Source organism: Rhinopithecus bieti, unplaced genomic scaffold (genome assembly GCF_001698545.2).
Source record: "Rhinopithecus bieti isolate Rb0 unplaced genomic scaffold, ASM169854v2 scaffold_15676, whole genome shotgun sequence".
Classification (NCBI taxonomy): Eukaryota; Metazoa; Chordata; class Mammalia; order Primates; family Cercopithecidae; genus Rhinopithecus; species Rhinopithecus bieti.
In genome coordinates this window covers 1,244,045-1,269,410 of record NW_016809194.1, presented here as the reverse complement: position 1 = coordinate 1,269,410, position 25,366 = coordinate 1,244,045, and the positions used below count along the sequence as shown (strand labels likewise).

The 25,366-nt window shown below is 36.3% G+C and overlaps 1 protein-coding gene across 7 annotated transcripts in view; it reads right to left on the bottom strand.

Moving 5' to 3' along the window:
• The window catches only part of TDRD5 (tudor domain containing 5), a 93,940-nt gene that overhangs the window by 13,843 nt on the left and 54,731 nt on the right, over positions 1–25,366 (bottom strand). For 5 of the 7 annotated variants that reach the window (XR_001888527.1, XM_017888847.1, XM_017888851.1 and 2 more), the window contains 5 exons: positions 22,504–22,704; positions 21,372–21,530; positions 19,214–19,375; positions 11,342–11,524; positions 4,205–4,406 (listed from right to left, as the gene is read on the bottom strand). Coding sequence is in view for 6 of the 7 variants with exons in the window: in XM_017888847.1 (XP_017744336.1) it covers positions 4,205–4,406; positions 11,342–11,524; positions 19,214–19,375; positions 21,372–21,530; positions 22,504–22,704 (907 nt within the window). In the remaining variant the exon portion in view is untranslated. The remainder of the gene's footprint in view (positions 1–4,204; positions 4,407–11,341; positions 11,525–19,213; positions 19,376–21,371; positions 21,531–22,503; positions 22,705–25,366) is intronic. The other 2 variants (XM_017888850.1, XM_017888852.1) reach the window with 1 other exon arrangement.

Sequence of the window (25,366 nt, the reverse complement as noted above, 5' to 3'; positions counted from 1 at the left end):
GACATATAGACCAAGAGTACAAAATGGAAATTTTAGAAACAGATCCTCACAAATATAGTATATTGACTTTTGGCAAAGGTATCAAGGCGATTTACTGGAGATAGCCTTTTCCACAAATGGTGCTGGAACAACTGGACATTCAGATGCAAACAAAATAAACATTGATCCTCACATCATACCCTATACAAATATTAACTTGAATTGGATCTTAGACTTTAAACATTTTATAAGAAAATATAGAAGAAAATCTTAGCTATTTGAGTTAAAGATTTCTAAACAAGATACACAAAGCTCAAATTGTAAAGAGAAAAAAAATCACTAAACTGGACTTGAAAACTTTTGCTCTTCCAAAGACACTAAAAGGCAAGACACAGACTGGAGGAATATTTATACCTGACAAAGAATGTGTGTGCAGAATAAAGAACTTCTACAAGTAGGTAAGAAGATAACCCAATTTAAAAAGTGAATAAGTACTTGAACAGGCACTTAGCTAAAGAAGATATATGAATGGCAAATAAGGACACGAAAAAGATGGTGAACATCGTGGTAAACAGGAAAATGCAAATTAAAACTACAATAATATACCACTACATACCCAACAGACTGGCAAAATTTAAAAAGATCGACAATAAAAAAAAGCAGGGGTTGCAATCCTAGTCTCTGATAAAACAGACTTTAAACCAACAAAGATCAAAAGAGACAAAGAAGGCCATCACATAATGGTAAAGGGATCAATTCAGTAAGAAGAGCTAACTATCCTAAATATATATGCCCCCAATACCAGAGCACCCAGATTCATAAAGCAAGTCCTTAGAGACCTACAGAGACTTAGACTCCCACACAATAATAATGGGAGACTTTAACACCCCACTGTCAACATTAGACAGATCAACGAGACAGAAAGTTAACAAGGATATCCAGGAATTGAACTCAGTTCTGCACCAAGTGGACCTAATAGACATCTACAGAACTCTCCATCCCAAATCAACAAAATATACATTCTTCTCAGCACCACATCACACTTATTCTAAAATTGACCACATAATTGGAAGTAAAGCACTCCTCAGCAAATGTAAAAGAACAGAAATTATAACAAACTGTCTCTCAGACCACAGTGCAATCAAACTAGAACTCAGGACTAAGAAACTCAATCAAAACCGCTCAACTACATGGAAACTGAACAACCTGCTCCTGAATGACTACTGGGTACATAACGAAATGAAAGCAGAAATAAAGATGTTCTTTGAAACCAATGAGAACAAAGATACAACATACCAGAATCTCTGGGACACATTTAAAGCAGTGTGTAGAGGGAAATTTATAGCACTAAATGCCCACAAGAGAAAGCAGGAAAGATCTAAAATTGACACCCTAACATCACAATTAAAAGAACTAGAGAAGCAAGAGCAAACACATTCAAAAGCTAGCAGAAGGCAAGAAATAACTAAGATCAGAGCAGAACTGAAGGAGATAGAGACACAAAAAACCCTTCAAAAAATCAATGAATCCAGGAGCTGGTTTTTTGAAAAGATCAACAAAATTGATAGACCGCTAGCAAGACTAATAAAGAAGAAAAGAGAGAAGAATCAAATAGACGCAATCAAATAGACAAACAAATGGAAGAACATACCATGCTCATGGATAGGAAGAATCAATATTGTGAAAATGGCCATACTGCCCAAGGTAATTCAATGCCATCCCCATCAAGCTACCAATGACTTTCTTCACAGAATTGGAAAAAACTACTTTAAAGTTCATATGGAACCAAAAAAGAGCCTGCAGTGCCAAGACAATTCTAAGCAAAAAGAACAAAGCTGGAGGTATCATGCTATCTGACTATACTATCTATACTACAAGGCTACAGTAACCAAAACAGCCTAGTACTGGTACCAAAACAGAGGTATAGAGCAATGGAACAACAGAATAGAGCCCTCAGAAATAATACCACACATCCACAACCATCGGGTCTTTGACAAACCTGACAAAAACAAGAAATGGGGAAAGGTTTCCCTAATTAATAAATGGCACTGGGAAAACTGGCTAGCCATATGTAGAAAGCTGAAACTGGATCCCTTCCTTACACCTTATACAAAAATTAATTCAAGATGGATTAACGACTTAAATGTTAGACCTAAAACCATAAAACCCCTAGAAGAAAACCTAGGCAATACCATTCAGGCCATTGGCATAGGCAAGGACTTCATGACTAAGACATTTATGCAGCCAACAGACACATGAAAAAATGCTCATCATCACTGGCCATCAGAGAAATGCAAATCAAAACCACAATGAGATACCATCTCACACCAGTTAGAATGGCTTATCATTAAAAAGTCAGGAAACAACAGGTGCCGGAGAGGATGTGGAGAAATATGAACACTTTTACACTGTTGGTGGTACTGTAAACTAGTTCAACCATTGTGGAAGACAGTGTGGCGATTCCTCAAGGCTCTAGAATTAGAAATACCATTTGACCCAGCCATCCCATTACTGGGCATATACCCAAAGGATTATAAACCATGCTATTATAAAGACACATGCATATGTATATTTACTGCGGCACTATTCACAACAGCAAAGACTTGGAACCAACCCAAATGTCCATCAATGATAGACTGGATTAAGAAAATGTGGCACATATACACCATGGAATACTATGCAGCCATAAAAAGGGATGAGTTCATATCCTTTGTAGGGACATGGATGAAGCTGGAAACCATCATTCTCAGCAAACTACTGCAAGGACAGAAAACCAAACACTGCATCTTCTCACTCATAGGTGCAAACTGAACAATGAGAACACTTGGACACAGGGCAGGGAACATCACACACCAGGGCCTGTCATGGGGTGGGGAGAGGGGGGAGGGATAGCATTAGAAGATATACCTAATGTAAATGATGAGTTAATGGGTGCAGCATACCAACATGGCACATGTATACATATGTAACAAACCTGCACCTTCTGCACATGTACCCTAGAAATTAAAAGTATAATAAAAAAAAAACCAAATATGTGAAAATTAAAAAAACAACAACAACAATAACATCTGTTGGCAAGGATGTGGAGTGCTTGAAACTTTTATTCCTTGCTGGTGGGAATGCAAATTGGTGCAATCACTTTAGAAAACATTGTGGCAGCTTCTTAAAAAGTTAAACATGCAGTTACTGTATGACCTAGCAAATCCACTCCTATGTGTGTGTATGTATATATAAATTTTTTTTTTTTTTGAGACGGAGTTTCACTCTGTCACCCAGGCTGGAGTGTAGTCATGCAATTTCAGCTCACTGCAACCTCTGCCGCCCAGGTTCAAGCGATTCTCCTGCCTCAGCCTCTGCCAAGTAGCTGGGATTACAGGCTCCTGACATCATGTCCAGCTAATTTTTGTATTTTTAGTAGAGATGGGGTTTCACCATCTTGGCCAGGCTGGTCTTGAACTCCTGACCTCGTGATCCACCTGCCTCAGCCTCCCAAAGTGCTGGGATTACAGGCGTGAGCCACCGTGCCCGGCCTTCTATGTATATATTTAATAGAAATCAAAACATACTTCTACACAAAGAGCTGTGTGCAAATGTTCATGGCAGCTTTATTCATAATGGTCAAATTCTGGAAACAACATAGGTGTCCATTAACTGGTAAACAGGTAAATTGTGGTATATCCATGTAACTGAATACTATTCAGCAAATAAATAGGAACAACTTTCTGATACTGGCACAACATAAATGAAACTCTAAAATATTACGGTAAGTGAAAGAAGCCAGCCAGACATAAAAACTATGTATTATTCCATTTATATGAAATTCTAGAAAAAGGAATGTGACATGCCAGAAGCCAGCAAGCAGGCAATGGGACTGACTGCAAAGGGGCACAAGGAAACTTTTCAGGCTGATGGAAATGTTATCATGATTATGGCTGTGATGACAAGACTATCCACTTGTCAAAACTCAAAGAACTATACACTTGACAGCCAGAAAATTTTACTCTATACAAATAGGACCCCCCACCCCCCAAAAGAAGTGCAGAAAGAAGAGTGGCAAAGTTAAAGGAACAATTGAGCCCAAACATAAAACAAGGACTTAACACAAATGTCAGTAATGTCAAGTTTCAAGACATATTTTGCAAGGGATAAATGAAGGTTTTTTTAGCAACCTGGCAAACCATCATGTTTGTCAACTGTGAGCATGCTCAAGTACACACAAACATACCAGAACCAGAGGGCTTTTCTGCAGAATCATCCACTGCAGGAGTTGAACGGGGTACTGCTGTGGAAAGCTGAATTTGCTTTGGCTGAGTCTGACTGTTGTTGGGTTCAGACTGGCTCTGGTCCTCTGACTGGGTGAGAGAGGTATAGAATTCTTCCAATTTGGGCAGTGTGGAAGAATCTGAAGAACCATTTATGTCTAGTTGCTGCAGAATGGGAAAAATGGGGCAAAAGCATGAAAAATGTTAGTATAAGAATTAAGCCCTATTTCCTTACTTATAAGCAAAATACAAATATTTCCATATTATAATTAATAAATAAAACTACCCACTTTCAAGAACCTAGATACTCTCTAGAAAAAGCGAGTCCGTCTCTATCTTAATGAACATAAATTCAATTCAAGAAACATTTATGGAACACATCCCATAAGCAAACAGGGCACCGAGTGCTACCATACACAGGCTGGGAAAGGGGGGCAGGGCACGAGAGAAGTGACGTTCACTGAGCACCCCGTGTTGGGCGCAGTGCTAGCTTATCTGCATGTGTTTCTTCATTTGAACATCAGAACAGGTGTCCTAGGTAGGTGCTACTACGTCTTCTTTCACTTAGCATAATGCTTTTACAGAGTGGTTAAGTTATCCAACGTCCATCAGTAAATGGCAGGGTGTAGATCTGAACTGAGGCCAGTTTATGTTCTCTGTGCTCTACCATGCCACCTCCCTGTCAGACAGGATCCCCGTCCCTAAGGGGCACTCAGTCCTCAGTCAGGGAAACAGTGTGTGTGCAGCTAGCCATGAAAGGAGGCAAGAGCTGCATGCTCCTCAGAAGGGACAAAAAGGCCAGGGTTTGAGAGAAAAAGATGAACTTCCAAACTGAGACTGAACTTGAGCTTAAGTGAAGGGAGTGCCAAATTTTAACCATTATGAAACAGACCCCATTTCCTACCATATAGTCATTGCTGAAGTAAGTATACTCTATGGTCATTTAATAGCATTCATCTTTGGTGATGTCAACTGACATTAACATGAGTAAAAAGGACCCCATCAGATCAAGCTGTAACAAACTGAACTAAGTGGTTTATCATCTGGGATCTGCCTAGAGCAAACTGAAACAAAAAATGTACAAACAGATGTAGGCTTGTTTTTCTGGCTTATATGCATCACACATTTAATATCAGCAAATGTTCCTTCTGTGGCAAAAATCTATAGCGGCTCACTTTCAAAGATGGCTGGCATGAATGTGGCTTATGTAATTATATAATATACAAATGCCTGTGTGTATAACCTTTTTTGGTTGCAAAAAAGAAATTCTAAAACTCCAGATAGCTATACTGGGCAACACAGTATGTTATTTCAGGAAACCAAAGATCTGGACTCAAATTTTTGCATAGTTTATGCAATTCACATGTGTACTTGAGCTACCTTTTATCTTCATTTAAAATGAGGCTGAGAATCAGTGAATTCTTTCAATAAACTACAATAATAATTAAGTAAATCAATATTTATTAATATAAATTTTTTAAGCTGGGGAGATTACTAGTTCAAACCAATCTTTGCAGGTGGGCAAACTCAGAGCACAAAAGGTAACTTGTTTAAAATTACTAGTCAGGGGTAAAGACTAGGACCTAGATTATAGCACTCACAGAACAGTGCTTTTTACGTCATGCCCTACTGCCTATGTTTTGCTGTGTAATAGATAATACATAGAAAAATTTTTAACAGCTATATCTTCTTTCTTGACAAATATGATTTAAGAAAGATGCACTGTTGACACATATTTAAATGCATCCTGATAGCTTTCACTCTGAATTTCACTCTAAATTTGTATGACATTTGAAAGCAAGTATGTATAGTAAATTTAAGCAATTAGTTGACAGTAAGTCTTTCCCTTCTAAGAGTAATCTAGAGCCTTACTACTCAAAAGTGGTGTTCACTCAGCAACATTAGCATTAGTTGGAAGCCTGCTAGACATGAAGAGCTTTGATCCCTACCCCAGATATGCTGGATAAGAATCTGCATTTTAACAAGATTCCCAGGTGACCTGTATGCACATTATAGTTTGAGAAGCACTGCTCTACCATATTTATTCTTCTGTAGTTATAAACAATTGATTCCCTCACAGTTGTTTGGAAATATACCATGATGGAACTACACGTTAGTCTCAACAAACATGTTCATGATTTATGAAACATGTTTCATAACATGAAGAAATGCCCCAAATCACTTCACATCCACTAGAATGGCTATAATAAAAAAGACAGATGATTATAATCATTGGAAAGAACAGCAAGTGTTGACATGGACAAACTGGAGTACTCTTAAATTGCTGGTAGGAATGTAAAATAGCACCGCTGCTCTGGAAAATATCCTGGTAGTTCCTCAAAATGTTACACATAGGGTTACCATATGTTTATCTAGTTACATACCAAAATAAATGATAACATGGCAAGGAGTAAGAAAATGGCATAGGGCAGAACTCTGGGAGACATCACAGGGAGCAAGCCTAGAAAGTACGTTGGGAGGTGGGGGAAAAAAGATCACGGCATCACAAAAGCCAAAGGAAGATTATGTTTCAAGAAGGAATGCAAGGTTACTTTCAAATATTGCTGAGCAATCAGGTACTGTAAGGTTAAAACATGTCCACCTAATTCAGCAACATGGGAAAAGATGGTGACTTGAAGGATAATCACTGTAGTATTGTTGACAGTCACACGAAATCTTAAAAACAAGATATTCATCAGAACTATTTAAATCAGCGTGGCATATCCATACTCTGCCAGAGTTTAAAGCAATGAGGTAGGTTTGTAAGTAATCATATGGAAAGGTGCTGAATGGTATGTGTATTATGTTCTCATGTATGTGTTTAGTTTCTCGGAAGAATACACAAGAAACTGCTTATGACGGAGTTGGATTAGAAGAGGCAAGGATATCTTATTTCCATAACTTTCAGAACTACTTGAATTTTAAAATCCTGCATATGTAGTACTTTTATGATTTTCAAAGGCAAAACATGTTTGTCTACAGAGGGGATGAAAAACAAGTGTGGCAGCTAGAGAGGACTGTGGGTTTAAAAAAATTTATAATGCTTAAATTTTGTTTAGATGGAAGGTACATTAACATGTTTAAATGCTTATGAGAACACTCCAGTAGAAAGAGGTTGAAGATACAGACAGCAGGAGAGGACTATATCCTAAGCATACTTCCAGTCCCAAGCCTTTTGAATAAGGCATATTAAACCTGCATAGTAAGTACAGGTTGCTTTAGAATAGGAATAGAAAAGGCATAGAAAAGAAAACTTTCTTAAGAAATACACCTTAAGAAGTTCATTATGATACAGTAAAGATTTTAACATTGTAAATTCTCTTCATGGGGTATAAAGTAATAGCATAAAACTACACGACAGAAAAAGTTTGAAGACTCAGATTTCCTGATTTCAAAACTTATTAAACAGCTAGAGTAATCAAGACAATGTGACACTGGTATAGGAACAGACACATAGAGAATAGGATTGAGAGTCCAGAAAGAAACCCAATCATTTATGTCAGCTGATTTTCAATAAGCATGCCAAGACAATTCATGGGGAAAGAATCATCCTTTCAACAACTAGTGCTGATACAGCTGAATGTCTACATGCAAAAGAATAAAGTTGGACCCTGTCTCACACCATAACAAATTAACTCAAAATGGATCAAAACCTAAATGTAAGAACTAAAATTATAAAATGCTTAGGTGAAAACACAGGTGTAAATCTTTGTAACTTTGGGTCACACAATGGCTTATTAGGGGATACCAAGAGCTCAAACAACCAAATAAAAAAATCTATTGGATTTTACTTAAAAAAAAAAAAAAAAAAAAAAAAAAATAAAAAAACCTTTTGTGCTGCAACGCACACCATTAAGTGAAAAAGAAAAACAGAAGAGTAGAAAATTTGAAAATAACGTATCTGATAAGGGACTTGTAATATGATATTTTCGCATATCTAAATAACAAAAGACAACCTACTTTTAAATTGGGCAAAGGATCTGAATATCTTGTCAGAGAAGATAAACTGCCAATAAGCACATGAAAAGACACCCAACATCATTAGCCATCAGGGATATGGAAATAAAAACCATAATGAGACACCCTTCATATCCACTAGCATGGCCATAATCAAAAGAACAGGCAATAAGTGTTGAAGATATGGAGAACTGGAACCCTCATACATGGCTGGGGGGAACATAAAATGTTGCAGCCACTGTGAAAAACAGTATGCCAGTTCCACAAACTGTTAAAAGCAGAAATACCATACGATCCAGAAACTCCACTTCTAGTTATATACCTAAGAAAAATTAAAATGTGTTCACACAAAACTTTGTACTTGAACATTCTTAGCAGCATAATAGCCAAAATGTGAAAGCAGCCCAAATTCCCACCAATTGATGAATGGTTAAACAAGATGTGGTATATCATAGAAGGGAATATTATTCAGCCATAGAAAAGAATGAAGTACTGGTTCATGCTACAACAAGGATGAATTTTGAAGACATTATTAATTCTAGGTGAAAGAAGACAATCACAGAAAAGCACATACTGTATGCCTTTTAACAGACAAATCTGTAGAGACAGAAAGCAGATCAGTAAGTAGCTGCCTAAGGCTATGAGAGGAAGGGGAAGGAATATGACTGCTAATGGTCATGGGTGGGTTTTTTTGAGAGGGTGATGAAAATATGCTAAAATAGACTGTAGTGATAGCTGCACAGCTATGTATCCTAAAAACATTGAATTGTGCACTTTAGCAAATTATAATGGTATATCAATTATATTTCAATAAAGCTGTATTTAAAAAAAAAAACATGAGAAACAAAATATAAAAGCCTACTTTATCCTAAAACTAAATTCATGCATTAAGTAAGCTACATTTCTGGAAGAGACCATTCTATGAAATACAGAATGACTTTACTATTGTCATACAAAGTAACCATAGTCTGAAGGAAATGTGTCACTTAGAAGGTTCTTCTTCCCTAGATCTGCTTTTCAACAAGTCTTCTAGACTTAGGCTCTTTATTTTCAATGTAACACAAAAAGTAAAGAGGTCTGGCAGTCAAATTTTATGATTCACACAAATTGTCCTGCTGTTTTCAGGATGCTCATAATATATTCAGGAAACCTGAAACAAATATTCTACACCAGGATTACTGCTTTCTGCCAAAGCAATGTGAAAGAAGAAACTAGTCTATATTGTGCAACAGACACAGAGTTTAAAATTATGACTAAGTTATAGGAAAATCCCAATTTTCTCTATCTCTAAGAGAGGTTTAATCATTTTAAAAATTCTAGGCTCAGGATTCTCTTCTGAAGCAATAAGGAATTATGTTTTCATTTTTAAATCAACCTATATTTTATGTATATGTATTCTACAACTGCTGAGAGCGGTCATTAACCACAAGCATTCTGGGGTGCAAATGCACTCATAACTCTAGTACAAAGCCCAAAAAGTCAAATTTATCAACAGTAATAGCTACAGGAACCTGTTAAGAGATAGGCAATATCAAACTATGTAAATTGAGACAATTTTGCTTTCTAAAAATGAAAGGACTTCCTTATGCAAACCTGTCCCAATAACCTGCATTAGATATTTACCTTTTGAGTCCTGTTTGTGCCAGTATTTTTTTGCTGAGCACCCAGTACTTCTGGTTTATGAACTTCTACTTTCGTTCCATTTACAAGGCCTGAAGGCTGCCAAGAATCATCCCATGTATCTTTGGGGATAGAAAAACACCAGTCCTGGCCGGGCGCGGTGGCTCAAGCCTGTAATCCCAGCACTTTGGGAGGCCGAGACGGGCGGATCACGAGGTCAGGAGTTCGAGACCATCCTGGCTAACACGGTGAAACCCCGTCTCTACTAAAAAATACAAAAAACTAGCTGGGCGAGGTGGCGGGCACCTGTAGTCCCAGCTACTCGGGAGGCTGAGGCAGGAGAATGGCGTAAACCCGGGAGGCGGAGCTTGCAGTGAGCTGAGATCCGGCCACTGCACTCCAGCCCGGGCGACAGAGCGAGACTCCGTCTCAGAAAAAAAAAGAAAAAAGAAAAACACCAGTCCTATAATGAAAAAATGGCAACATAAACTGAGATAAAGTGCCCATGATCCAAAAAGGATAACTTGGACAAGATAAATGCAAGAAAGCAACACATATTAAACCAAAAGGTATTTATTAACTTTCTATATCAGTGTGACTTTCCTCCTTGCTCTATTGGTCCATACCCAGTATCTTGAACTCTGAACACATGGATCTCAAAATAAATACAACTCTTTTGTAGTGTTTTCTTTAATATCTTTTCATGGCTAGATGATTTTTTTCATGATCATCTAGTATTTAAATAGCACAAACAGGAAGGAGCAACATAATTTCAGATACTATTATAGCCACTGGGAAATAATTTATATATATAGTTAGACCTAATATTAGCAAATATGCTGACTCCAGAAAGCCTTGTTATATTACAAGGCTAAAGCAACAAAAGTAGAATTAGAGAAAATGGTTTCTTTAACTTATTTATAGATCCTAAGGGCCTTGACTAGGGGCCAATTATAAAATAAAAATCACAATGATTAAAAGGGCAGATATGCAAAAATTGGTCTATGGTTTATTGTCCCATGATGAAACCTCTGTCCCCCTACATGCCACTACCATTTTTTAAAATCATGTATTCTTTGAATTATGGTCTGATAAATACTTTTGAATTCCAGAATATATAGATTTCTTGAGACCTAGACAATGAAATTTAAATTTCCTTTTCTCAGTACTGATTTGCTTTCTTTTCCTTTTTTTATTTTTTATATTTTTTTGGAGATAGGGTCTTATTCTGTCACCCAAGCTGGTGGAATGTAGTGATATGATCTTGGCTCATTGCAACCTCCAGTTCCCAGGCTCAAGCACTGATCCTCCCACCTCAACCTCCCAAGTAGCTGGGAACACAGGTGCACACCACCACACCTGGCTATTTTTAGTAGAGACAGGGTCTCACCATGTTGCCCAGGCTGGTCATGAACTCCTGAGCTCAAGTGATCCACCTGCCTTGGCCTCCCCAACTGCTAGGATTACAGGCTTGAGCTGCATTGCCCAGCCTGATTTGCTTTCTATTTTTCCTAGGATCTAACCTTCTGTGGCATTTCTTTACATGATGAATACTGATTCTTTCCACCAACGCTTGCAGTAAATAGATGGGAGGCAGCATCACCTCCTTTTCCCATCTTAGCCTGTAGAGGTAACCAGTTCTCATCCCAAATGTCATCACCTATGGTCACTGACTCCAGGCATGGCATTCCAGTGGGGATCTCATCCTAAAATGTAACAGAAGACAAAGAAAAACTATCATTTATAGTTCCTATATGAGCATATAAAATTTAGGTTTTATAGTTTTTTCCTGAATCCAAGTAAAGATGACAGTTTGAATTCACAATTTATTACTTTCCCTTCTGAAATGCCACCAAAATAATAAAGAGATTTAGGATATAATTTTTAGAGTCAAAGAGAACAGAAGAGGAGAAAACACCATCTACTTTCTGGGTACAGGAAAGCAGACAAGTGACAACTGATTAAGCAGTCCTGAGAAAGTGGAATCCTGAGTTTGTAGTGAAAAAATTGAGAAGCAACCCAAATCTATACAATATACACCTTAAAAACTCAGAAATTTGTACTAAAAGGTTTTTGGAATTGAGGGTGTAAAATGGGAATGAAAAAAGCATACTGGCTGAAAGTCTGTGTAAGTAGGACTTAGATCTCCAGATACTCTCCCCTATTCCAAGGACTCAGGCAACTACATCTCCTTTATCTGCCAGAAGACCAGAAATATTCTGGAGGGTAAAACTGAGGATGGAGCAATCATAATAAAAAATTATTAAGGAAATAAATGAAGGTTTTTATAATGAATATTGAGATCCCTGGCCCTCTTTTCAACAGAACAGAAATGAAAGAATGCATGAACTTGAAGACAGATCCATAGAAATCATCAAATCTAAACAAAAGAGAAAAAAATATTGGGGGAAAAAAAAAAACAACCAAACAAAAAACCCAAACTAGAGCCTCAGGAACTGTGGAACAATACCAAAAGATTTAACATATGTGTCATCAGAGTCTCACAAGGAAAACAGAAAGAGTATAATGCAGAAAAATAATTTGAAGAAGTGTGGCTGAAAACATCCAAAATTTGGCGAAAGACATAAATCTATAGCTTCAAGAAGTTCACCAAAACCCAAACTGGATAAACCTAAAGAAATCCATGCCTAGACAGGTTCTATTCAAGTTGCTGAAAACTAAAGATGAAGAACTGTCTTGAATGTAGCCAAAGAAAAATAACATATTACTTATAAAGGAAGAACAATTTCAATTCTGCTGATTTTGCATCAGAAACCATGAAGGGCAAAAAGAAGAAGAATGAAACTGTTAAAGTGCTAAAAGAGAAGAAATGGGCACCTAGGTTTCTATATACAGCCAAAATACCCTTCAAGAATGAAGTAATAAATATATTCTCAATAAAGAAAACAGATTTCATGGTCAGCATACCTACTATAAAATAATTGTTAAAGGAAATTCTTTGGACAGAAAGGAGATATCAGAAGCAAACTTGGAATATCAGAAAAAGAGAGATCAACAGAAATGATAAATATCTGGGTATATATAATAGACTATTCTGTTGAACTTTGAAAGAATATTCTTAGAAGAATATTCTTGAAGATGGAAAGCAAAAATTATAACATCATAAATTGTATGTAGGTGTAATATATAAGACAAGGATGGCATAAAGGAAAAAGGAAGGGGTAAAAAGACCTAAATAGTAGAGTAAGATACTGACATTCCAAAGTGGTAAAATGCTGACTAAGTACACTGTAAAAGTCAAGAATGACAACTGTAATTCCTAGAGCAACCACTAAAAACACTGTACAAATAAATATAATAAAAACATAGTACTTTGGGAAGCCAAGGTGGTCAGATCATGAAGTCAGGAGATCGAGACCATCCTGGCTAACATGGTGAAACCCCATCTCTACTGAAAATACAAAAAAATTAGCTGGGCGTGGTGGTGGGCCCCTGTAGTCCCAGCTACTCAGGAGGCTGAGGCAGGAGAATGGCATGAACCTGAGAGATGGAGCTTGCAGTGAGCCGAGATCGTGCCACTGCACTCCAGCCTGGGCAACAGAGCAAGACTCCATCTCAAATAAATAAATAAACAAATAACCATACTAAATAAAATGGAATACTAAAAAAATGTTCAAATAACCAACAAGAAAGAGGAGGCAGATGAATGAAAATCAGGGGAACAAACAGAAAAATAAAATGGCAGATCTAAAATAAAAACATATATATAACCACATTAAACATAAATGGTCCAAACCATACGAATTAAAATTCAGATTGTCAGAGTGGATTAAAAAATAATCAAACTAGGCCAAGCGCAGTGACTCAAGCCTGTAATCCCAGCACTTTGGGAGGCCAAGGTGGGCAGATCATCTGAGGTCGGGAGTTCGAGACCAGCCTGACCAACATGGAGAAAAGCCATCTCTACTAAAAATACAAAATTAGCGGGGCATGGGGTGCATGCCTGTAATCCCAGATACTCAGGAGGCTGAGGCAGGAGAATAGTTTGAACCCGAGAGGCAGAGGCTGTGGTGAGCCGAGATCATGCCATTGCACTCCAGCCTGGGAAACAAGAGTAAAACTCCATCTCAAAAAAATTAAATAAATAAATAAATAAATAATCAAACTATATGCTGTCTCAAGAAACTTACTTCAAATATGATGACACAGGTAGGTTAGAAGGATGGAAAAAAATATACCAGGCAAACACACACACACACACACACACACGGAAACTGGAATGGCTATGTTGATATCAGATTATGCAGACTTCAGTGCAAAAAAAAAGTAATTGTGAATAAAGAAAGACATTTCATAATGATAAAAGGGTCAATTCATCAAGACATAAGAATCCTAAATGGATAACACCTAACAACAGAACTTAAAAATGCACAACAAAAAAACTGATAGAATGAAAGGAGAAATAGACAAAATCCAAGATTATAGTTATAGACTTCACTGTTCTTCTCAGTAATCAACAAAATTGGTAGACAGCAAGGAGCAGAAGAACTGAACAATACAACCAGTCAACTGGATCTGACATTTATAGAAACTCCACCCAAAAACAGAATACACGTTTTTATTAAAGACACATGGACATTTACTAAGCTAGACCACATCCTGTTGACAAAACAAACCTTAACGAATTTAAAGAACTGAAATCATACTAAGTATGTTCTAAGACCATATTATACTGGAAAGAAATAACAGAAAGTTAACATGAAAATTTCCACACACCTGAAAATTAAACAACACACTTCCAAATAATTCATGGATCAAAGATAATATCTCAAAATAAATTATAAAATATTTGAACTGAAAGAAAATGAAAATACAATATGTTCAAATTTGTGAAATGCAGCTAAAGTGATATGTAGAGACTCATAGATCAATGCTTACATTAGAAAACAAAGGTCTCAAATCAATAAAGTAAATTTCCATCGTAAAAAAAAAAATAGAAAAAGAAAGCAAAAATAAACCCAAAGAAAATAAAAGAAGAAAGAAATCAATGAACTTGAAAACAGAAAGACAAGAGATAAAACCAGTGACACCAAAAGCTTATTCTCTGGGAATGGGAAGTTCAATAAAATGGATAAATCTCTAGCAAGACTAACAAAAAGGGGAGAAGACAAATTGCCAACATCAGGAATGTAATAGGAGATTATCACTGCAGACCCTGCAGATAACAAAAGGATAAGGGAATACTATAAACAATGTTATAGATATAGTTGACAACTTAGATGAAGTGAACCAATTCCTCATTTGATAAATGAGTCACTTCCTCAAAAACCACAAAATACCAAGACTAAGATAAAATAGCTGATTTGAATAATCCTGTATCTATTCAAGCAATTGATTTTATAATTTAAATTTTTCTGGGAAAAAGTCTCCAGGCCCAGATGGTTTTATAAGGTAATACCAAACATTTTAAAATCAACTTCTCTCCCTGAAAAGAACCCGATTTTATATAATTGTTTCCAGAAAATAGATGAGCGAATACTTCCAACTCTCACCCTGTACAAAGTGTACGTCAATAAACAAATAAAGAAAACGTGCTACATATACACAATGTAATACTATTCAGCCTTTAAAAAGAAGGAAATCTTGTAACTTGTGACACAATAGATGAACCAGGAGGACATTATGTTACATAAAAGAAGCCAGACACAGAAAGACAAATAACACAATCTCACTTACACGTGGAATCTAAAAAAGCAGACTGAAATAGTGGTTACCAGAGGCTAGGAGGTGGAGGGATTGGGCAGATGTTGGTCAAAGGACACAAAATTTCAGTAGACAGGAGGAGTAAGTTCAAGTGATCTGCTATACATCTTGGTAATAGTGATGTTAACTATTAACTATACAGTTAATAGTGACATAATGTATACTTAAAAATTGTCAGCAGAGTAGATTTTAAGTGTTTTCACCACAAAAAAATACAAATATATGAGGTAATGCATATGCTAAATAGCTTGACTTATACATGCTACAATGTATACATATACTGAAACATATACACCATATATGCAATTTTACTTAAAAAACTAAGAAAATAAAGATCCACACAAACAACAAAAATAAATAAAAAGGAAATACAATTCTACATAATCTTTCCCAGAAAACAGCAAAGAGGGCAACATATTCGGATTTATTTTATGAGGCCAGGCTTATCCAGTACAAAAACCAAAGACAATACAAGAAAACTACAGACCAATATCTCATGAAAACAGACATCCATTTGCACATACGAATGCAGACAACATTACTGATATAGAAAATCACAAAAGAAATCAACAAAACACCCCCTAGAATTGATTAGTGAGGTTAGGTAGTTCAAAAAAACACCAATTTCTATATACTAGCAATTAAAATACAAAAATTGAGGAAAACATTTATAATAGCTCTCAAAATAAGTGAAATACTTAGGTATAAAATTAACAGAACATGTACAGATCCTGTACACTGAAAATTATAACACTGTTGAAGAAATAAAAGAAAACCTAAATACATGGAGAGATATACCATGTTCATGGACTAAAGTATCAATTTTCCTCAAAATTATCTATATATATAACAACTCCAATCAAAATCTCAGGTATAGACAAACTGATTCTAAAATTTATAAGGAAAGAAAAGGAACCAAAATATTAAAACAATTTTGAAAAGTATAAAATAGGAGGAATCATACTACCTGATTTTTTTTTTCTTGAGACAGAGTTTCGCTCTTGTCATCCAGGCTGGAGTGCAATGGTGTGATCTCAGCTCACTGCAACCTCCCTCCGCCTTCTGGGTTCAAGTAATTCTCCTGCCTCAGCCTCCCAAGTAGCTGGGATTACAGGTGCCCACCACCACACCCAGCTAGGTTTTGTATTTTTTAGTAGAGACAGGGTTTCACCACGTTGGCCAGGCTGGTCCTGAACTCCTGACCTCAGGTAATCCCCCCACCTCGGCCTCCCAAAGTGCTAGGATTATAGGCATGAGCCACTGCACCCAGCCCATACTACCTGATTTTAAGAGGTACTATATAAGGTTACAGTAATCAAGACAATGTGGTAGTGATGAAGAGACATACATATAGGTCACTGGAGAAGAACATAGAGCCTAGAAATAGCCTTACGGAAATACAGACAATTGATTTTTGATAAGGCTTCAAAGACAATTCAATGGAGATAGGATAGCCTTCTCAACAAAGGATGCTGGATCAATTGGACATCCACATGTAACAAAATGAAACCTGACCTAAATTTCACGCTTTATACTAAAATTAACTCAAGATGTCTTGACACTAGAAACACTGTCCATAACAGAAAACAAGTTGATACGTTAGGTTTTTTCAAAATTAAAAACTTCTGTATGAAAGACACTATTAAGAGAATGAAAAGACAAGCTACAAGTGGGAGAATATTTTGAAAATCACATTATTTGACAAAGAACTAGTATCCCAAATACATAAAGAACTCTCAAAACTCAAGAGTAAGAAAACAACCCAATCAAAAAATGGGAAAAAGACTTCAACAGAAATTTCACCAAGAATTGTGTATAGATGGCAACTAAGCACATGAAAAGATGTTCAACATCATTAGTCATTCAAATTTAAAATCATGCTGTGATACTACTACACATCTATTGGAATGGCTAAAGCAAAATTACTGACAATGTCAAGTGCTGACAAGAAAACGGAGCAACTGGAACTCATATATTGCTGGCGAAAATGCAAAATGGTATAGTCACTCTGGAAAAAAGTTTGACATACACTTATCACATGACCCAGCAATCTTACTCCCGGGTATTTACCCTAGATAAATGAAGCTTATGTTCACACAAAAACCTGTACATGAATATTTATAGCAGCTCTTGAATAAATACCCCAAACTGGAAACAACCCAAATGTCCTTCAATAGGTGAATGGGTATACAAACTGTGGTATATTTACACTATAAAATACTATTCAGCAATCAAAAAGAACATATTATTGATACATGCAAGAGCTTGGACGAATCTCAAAGGTACAGAACTATACTGAATGAAAGAAGCTAGTCTCCAAAGGTTACATACTATATGATTCTACTTATATGACAGTCCTGAAAAGGTAAAACTAGAGTGACAGAAAACAGACCCCAGACCAGTTGCTAGGGGTTAGAGATGTGGGGAGACTGTGATTACAAAGCGGTAGCACAAGGGTTATTTTAGATAATGGAGCTGTTCTGCATCCCAATCGCAGTGTTGGTTACACAAATCTACGCATTTATTAAAGTTGATAGAACAGCACACCAAAAGAGTCAATTTTACTATGTGTTAATTTATTATAAAAGGAAAGAAATATTGACATGAAAGAAAAGTTATACAAGGGAAGAAAAAGGTGTAATAGTGTACTATAATACTTGGCCAAGCTGTGAAGAGCATTTACATAGTCACAGTAATATAAATATTGAATGGTGATCTGATGGAAAGTTTGACATACTATATCAATAACATGGTAGGGGGAAGGGACAAAAACATTATGTTTGTGTGTGGTGGTGGTAAGGCAATGAAAGAGAACTAAGCCCTCATCTTTCATAGTGGCAAATCCACAGATACTTAAAACTGAAAAATCAGGAAATAACAACATGAGGATGTTATTTAATGAAAGAAACAGAAGTAAATTCCAAAAGCAGCTAAAAGAGATAAACGTGGTTGCTCTGGAAAATAGGAAATACAGGGGAAGGAGTCATGGGGGATCCTAAGTTTTGTATACATGAACATTTGATTAAAATAAAAATACATCCTCCAAAAAAGTTGTAAACATTTTTCCCAATGGGTTTTTCAAGATATAATTTCTTGATACTAGTTTCTAGCCACTGTATAATTCTTGAAGACCACCCCAAGTCACAGGATATGAACTAACACATCAAAGCCAGATACCTTTTTTATGATCAAGGTTATGTTGCTACAACTTTGGTATTGGTTACTACAAACAAATTTATTTACTTATTTTATTTATTTACTTTTTTGAGGCAGAGTCTCACTCTATCACCCAGGCTGGAGTGCAGTGGCACGATCTCAGCTCACTGCCACCTCCACCTCCCGGGTTCAAGCATTCTCAAGTCCCAGCCTCCTGAGTAGCTGGGATTACAGGCACATGCCATCATGGCTGGCTAATTTTTTTTGGTACATTTTGTAGAGACAGGGTTTCATCGTGTTGACCATGCTGGTCTCGAACTCCTGACCTCAAGTGATCCGCCTGCCTCAGCCTCCCAAAGTGCTGGGATTACAGGTGTGAACCACTGCACTTGGACTAAGAATTTGTAATACTAAAAGCAGTGGGATTTAAAGAGAGTTTATTCCCATCCTCTTCACTTATGAATTCAGTGTATTATATTAATTACATATTCAAAGACTATCTTTCCTTCTCCTACCTCATTTTCTTCCTTCAGATCATTTGGCTCTGGGTTGGACCACTTTGGATCTTCTTCAAAGCTCTTATTACAGGTTTTCAAATAATCAAATTCAGAATCCTTTAATGGCTCCTTTGACTCAGATTTAAGATGACTTAAATACTTTTCATCATTAATATCTTGCTAGTAGATATGAAAGAGAATTCCTTTATTTTCAATATTAATGCTGTTTCCAAAATCTACATGCTTACACATTTTGGGGGAAGTTTTTGCTACGGTTCACAAAAATGCTACATTATTTTAGAGCTTTATCCATGATCCTAGGTCTTCCCATCCTGCTATACTAGTTCCAGCCAACGAACATTTATTGAGCCTTTATTATGAAATGTCTACAAGACAGCTCTGTGAATACAAAGATGAATGCAACAGATTCTGGCTCTAAAGGAACTAAAAAATATTGTGGAAAGACCTAGAATCAGTCTTCCAAGTCCAGCCATCACAAAGATATGACCAAAATATGATTGATAGAAGAGGACATCTGAGAAGATGCAATGAAGAAGATAACACTTAAAAGATGAGTAGGAATTCACAAGGAACTGGGTGTAGAGGTGTAGGTGTGTGTGTAGCATATGGGAGTCTTAATATGTCAAAGTACAGACTAGGGTGGAATAGTAGAGTTTTAAGCCCTTTCTCTTTTGCAGAAAAGATGGTTCTTATTTCATTTCCAGAATAAAACTATGATTATTTGAAGACACCAACAGAGTGATAGGATATTCTAAAAATATTAAAGGTTGAATTCAATTTACTATTTAAGAATGAAGAAACAGAATTCTCCTAATCCAGTAATAATGACTAAGAAAAATTCAGGCTTTGGAAAGTGTTATGGGCATACAAGCTTCATTAATTTTAACATTAACTAGAAATCTAAAAATCTTTATATTGTTTTGAACATGCAGTAGGAAACATCGGTACATAATTTTCATAATAGGTAATCTCCCAGTAGTCAAAATGGCCTTTATCTTTTCTAATAATTAGTAAATGTCTACTCAAAAAACCATCTCTATAATTTTATTTTAAAAGTCAGATATATAAAACACATTAAACAAAATAATATTTTACATTTTATTCAAAGAAAATAAAAGACATTGTATCAATAAAACAAAACATTTTGGCCCTCAAATTAAACACATCCTGTATTCTTAGCCCAGTATCTGTTGTCATGAGGAATATAAGACTTGGAGAACATGGTTTATTTGTTCAAGAAACATTAAGTCCTCACCATATGCTTCACTTGCCTTTTACACATTGAGTATCCCTTATCCAAAATGCTTGGGACAAAAAGTGTTTCAGATTTTGGATAATTTTGGATTTTGAAACATTTGCATATACATGAGATATCCTGGGGATAACTCCCAAGTCTAACATGGAATTCATTTATGTTTCATATATACATTATATGCATAGCTTGAAGGTAATTTTATATAATATTTTAAATAAGTTTGTACATGAAACAGTTTGGACTGTATGTTGACTGCAACTTGTTATACGAGTTTAGGTGTGGAACCTTCCACTTGTGATATCATGTCAGGACTCAAAAATTTTGAGATTTTGGAGCATTTCAGGTTTTGGGTTTGTGCATTAGAGATGTACAAGCTGTCTTTATAATGAAGATATGAAAGTACAAACCTGGTAAGTTGCTGTAAAGATTAAATTAGTTAACACGTGAATGCTTTTTAACAGTGCCTGCCATGTGGTACAAGTTCAATAAATAATGCTGTTGTTCTTATTACTGTGGGCTGGAAAAAATACATAATAATATTATAATACTATTATTACTGTGAAGGGAGGAGTTGCTGAAAGTTTATAGGGAAAGTAAGAAATGAGAATACCAGAAGAACCTGTGTACTGCAGAGGAAAGAAGAATAGCATTCAGAGTCAGCGTAGTGAAGTCACAACTGCACAAAGGCAGCAATGGAATTTAGTATACAAGAACAATTGTTCAGGAAGAGGCATGACTGAAGCAAATGTTTAAGCCAGCAAATAAAGAGACAAATTGTTAAGATCACTGTGCAAAATTTCCAAACTCCTCAAAATTTGGAAAGCCTTGGTTTCTTCATCTAAAAAAATGAGGATTACAGTAATAAAAAGAATTATAATACTATTTGCAAAAATCTCTTACCAGGATATGTAACTCACTCTCTTTTGACTGTGGACTTATCTTTCGGTCTTCATTAAAATAGTGCTGCTGGGAAGGATAACCCAGTTCTGTCAAGACAATGTCCTCTGGCCCTCCACTGGATTTCGTGTATAAAGCTAAAGGGTTGAGCTCACTGAAACCCTAAGATTAAAAAAAGAAAAGCGATGGTTTAATTTACATGACAAACAGAAAAAGGGTGAGAAAGCACTTAATAACTTTCAAATACTATGGAAGTATATTATCTTCAGAATTTTATTTATTATTTTTTCTTTTTGAGATGGAGTCTCGCTCTGTTGCCCAGGGTGGAGTGCGGTGGCGTGATCTCAGCTCACTGCAACCTCTGCCTCCCAGGTTTCAGTGATTCTCCTGACTCAGCTTCCTGAGTAGCTGGGACTATAGGCGCGTGTCACCACGCCTGGCTAATTTTTTGTATTTTTAGTGGAGACAGGGTTTCACTGTGTTAGCCAGGATGGTCTTGATCTCCTGACCTCCTGATCCACCCACCTTGGCCTCCCAAAGTACCGGAATTACAGGTGTAAGCCACCACGCCCAGCCTATCTTCCAAATTTTAACAGTTAAAAATGTCTCCATTATTGACAGTTTTTGCTAGTTACAAAAATTATCAACATAACAGCGAAATAGATGCTATCAATAATTGCAAAATAGGAGTGATATTCTTCTCTAGGACAACTTCAGATAACTACTTTTTATTTTTTTATTATTATTATTATTATTTGAGACAGTCTCGTTCTGTTGCCCAGGCTGGAGTGCAGTGGCACCATCTTGGCTCACTGCAACCTCCACCTCCCGGGTTCAAGCAATTCTCTGCCTCAGCCTCCCAAGTAGCTGGGATTACAGGCATGAGCCACCATGCACGGCCAGATAACTACTTTTTAAATTACTTATTTAAAATAAAAGTATTCCCATTTCAAAGGACAATTAGTCAAATGCAGTTTTCTGTGGTCATATGAAAATTAAGAGTGCTCTGCATTAAAAGCCAGGAATCTCGTGGATTAAAGAATAAACCAAATAAACTTCTTTATTAAATTATCTTATACCTTGACATGGTGAAATTAAACAAAATATATTACAAAATACATCCAGACTGCTCCACCTTAGAAGAGATATTTTCTCGGCATACAATAGCATGGCCCTCTGTTCTCAAGACATGATGGAAATAGATATCTTCGTTTGAGGATGTGTCACACAAAAAAATGTTAAGGATTCCGTCTACATATTCATCCACTACCCCCACTAATGGCTTCAAACCGCACAACTTCTGGAACTGCAAAATAGCTTTCGATGTCCAGTGTTCCTGAAATATGATCAAGATATTGGATTCAGGTGATAGATCTAAACATGAATTATAATAATCATATACAACAATGAATTCTGATGAACTAGAGACTGAAGTGGAAATAAAACCATAAAAGTACTAGAATAACACATAGGAGGATATATATTATTTGGGGATGAGAAAAGTCAGAATAAAGGAAAAATGATAAAAAATGCAATTACTGAAAAAATTTAAATAATTATGTAATGTGCAACTTCCATTTTCAGAAATTGTGAGTTAGATTATTAGACCAACCCTCCCATAGAAAACAACTAAAAATTCTAGGTAAAAGAATTATGAAATATATCCAAAAGGCATCAAAGAACTGACAAGCTTGAACAAATTATCAGGCCAAAACTGAAGGGAAAATCAGAACTACTTTTGTCTTAAGGGAACCTGCTAATCCAGGTAATTTGAACTTTGGTTTTTTTCTTTTTTTTTTTTTGAGACAGAGTCTTGCTCTGTCACCCAGGCTGGAGTGCAAAGGCGCGATCTCGGCTCACTGTGACCTCTACCTCTCAGGTTCAAGCTATTCTCCTGCCTCAGTCTCCTGAGTAGCTGGGATTACAGGTGCATGCCACCACACCCGGCTGATTTTTGTATTTTCAGTAGAGACAGGGTTTCACCATGTTGGCCAGACTGGTCTTGAGCTCCTGACCTCAGCCTCCCAAAGTTCTGGGATTACAGGCGTGACCCACTGGACGGTCTAACAGGTCAAAAGGGACAGACATCAAAGCCGAGGTGCACCCATGGTGGGGAGTTTACAGGAGAACTTTCCTTCATTAAACTGAGTCCCTAAGGAGATATACTCTCAGGGTAAGGGAGGAAGAAAATAAATTGTCCTTCACATGGATTTGCAGCTCAATTTTCACATTACCAGGGTGGTCTACACATCCTCAAGTTGTTAATTCAAATTAACATGGTCCCAGACTGGTAATATTTCTAAATATCTGGCAGAAGCACATGTAAATCCTTTCTGGAGGTAGGCAACCTCAGTCTTTATTATTCAATCATTCTTCTGGTTAATTTTTCAAAGACAATGAGCAGTACACAGGCAAAGATAATAAAACATACAAAGAAACAATGACTCAAAAAAGAACAGAAACAATATAACAAATCCTCAATTTTAGATATTTTAACTTCTAGACAAATTATAAAACAACTAAACTTACTATGCTTAAAGCCAAAAAAACCCAAACAAAAACCAGTTCAGCTTGAAAGCTTCTGCAGAAATTAGCAATCTATAAAAATTGATCTAGCAAAACTAAGAAGTTTTAGAAGGTAAAACATGATAACCAAAATTAAAACCTCATAGGTTAATTCAATAACAGATCAGATATAATTAAAGAGTAAATTGGTGAAGGGTGAGGTATTTTGGAAAAAATTTCCCAGAATGCAGCATGGAAAGACAGACATGTAAAATATGATAGAAAGGTTAAGAGAAATGGAAGAAAAACTAAGAAGTTTTAACACTTTTAATTATGGTCCCAGAAAAAAAGCAGCAGAAATAAGAAGAATACAAATATAAATATGGGAAATAGGCAGTAACTGAAGAGATAATAGTTGGGAATTTGCAAGATGAAAAAAAGTAACAAAATACAAATGAAGTCTGATGAACCATAAAGTAGCATAAATAATAAATTCACACATAAACACATCACACTAATACTGAAGAACATGAGCAACTAATAGAAAATTTTAAAAACACCTAGAGACAGAAAGGACACTACCTTCAAAGGAGAAAATCTATTAAACTGACAGCTGACTTCTCAGAAAATGATAAGGGAAACCAGAAGCCAGTAATGGTATCTTCAATGTGCTAAAGATACTAACTGCTAACCTAGAATTCTATACTTAGTAAATACATGTTTGTATAATAAGTGGAAAATAAATGATATTTTTGGAAAAAAATACAACTTTGCTATCAGCTGACCCTCATTAAATAAAATCCTAAGAACACACAGTTCAAACGAAGGAGAACAGGTCCCGACAAAGGGTTTGACTGAAGAATGAAGAGCAGAGAAATACATAATTAAATCTAAATTGACATTATTTTATGCAATTTCTTGAGGGGTTAAAAATGATAACATTACACAACAAAAAGGTCAGAAGAGGAGGGTAAAGGAGTTAAAGTGCTCTAATATCCTTGCATTGTTATGGATATTGTATTTCCTAGAGTAATTATTAAAATAATAGTGTATTTCTTAGTGAATTATTTTAAAAATCTCTTCAAAATAAGACATGCATGGTGAGAAAAAGAATAGGTAGACTATATAGTATACACAAAATGAAGTGTAAGAGTTAAACCCAGATATTTCAATTATTACAATAAATGTAATCAGTCTAAACATTCTGGGTGAAAGACAAAAAGTATTAGCCTGGATTAAAAAAAAATACAATGGCCGGGCGCGGTGGCTCAAGCCTGTAATCCCAGCACTTTGGGAGGCCGAGATGGGCGGATCACGAGGTCAGGAGATCGAGACCATCCTGGCTAACACGGTGAAACCTCGTCTCTACTAAAAAATACAAAAACTAGCTGGGCGATGTGGCGGGCGTCTGTAATCCCAGCTACTCGGGAGGCTGAGGCAGGAGAATGGCGTGAACCCGGGAGGCGGAGCTTGCAGTGAGCTGAGATCCGGCC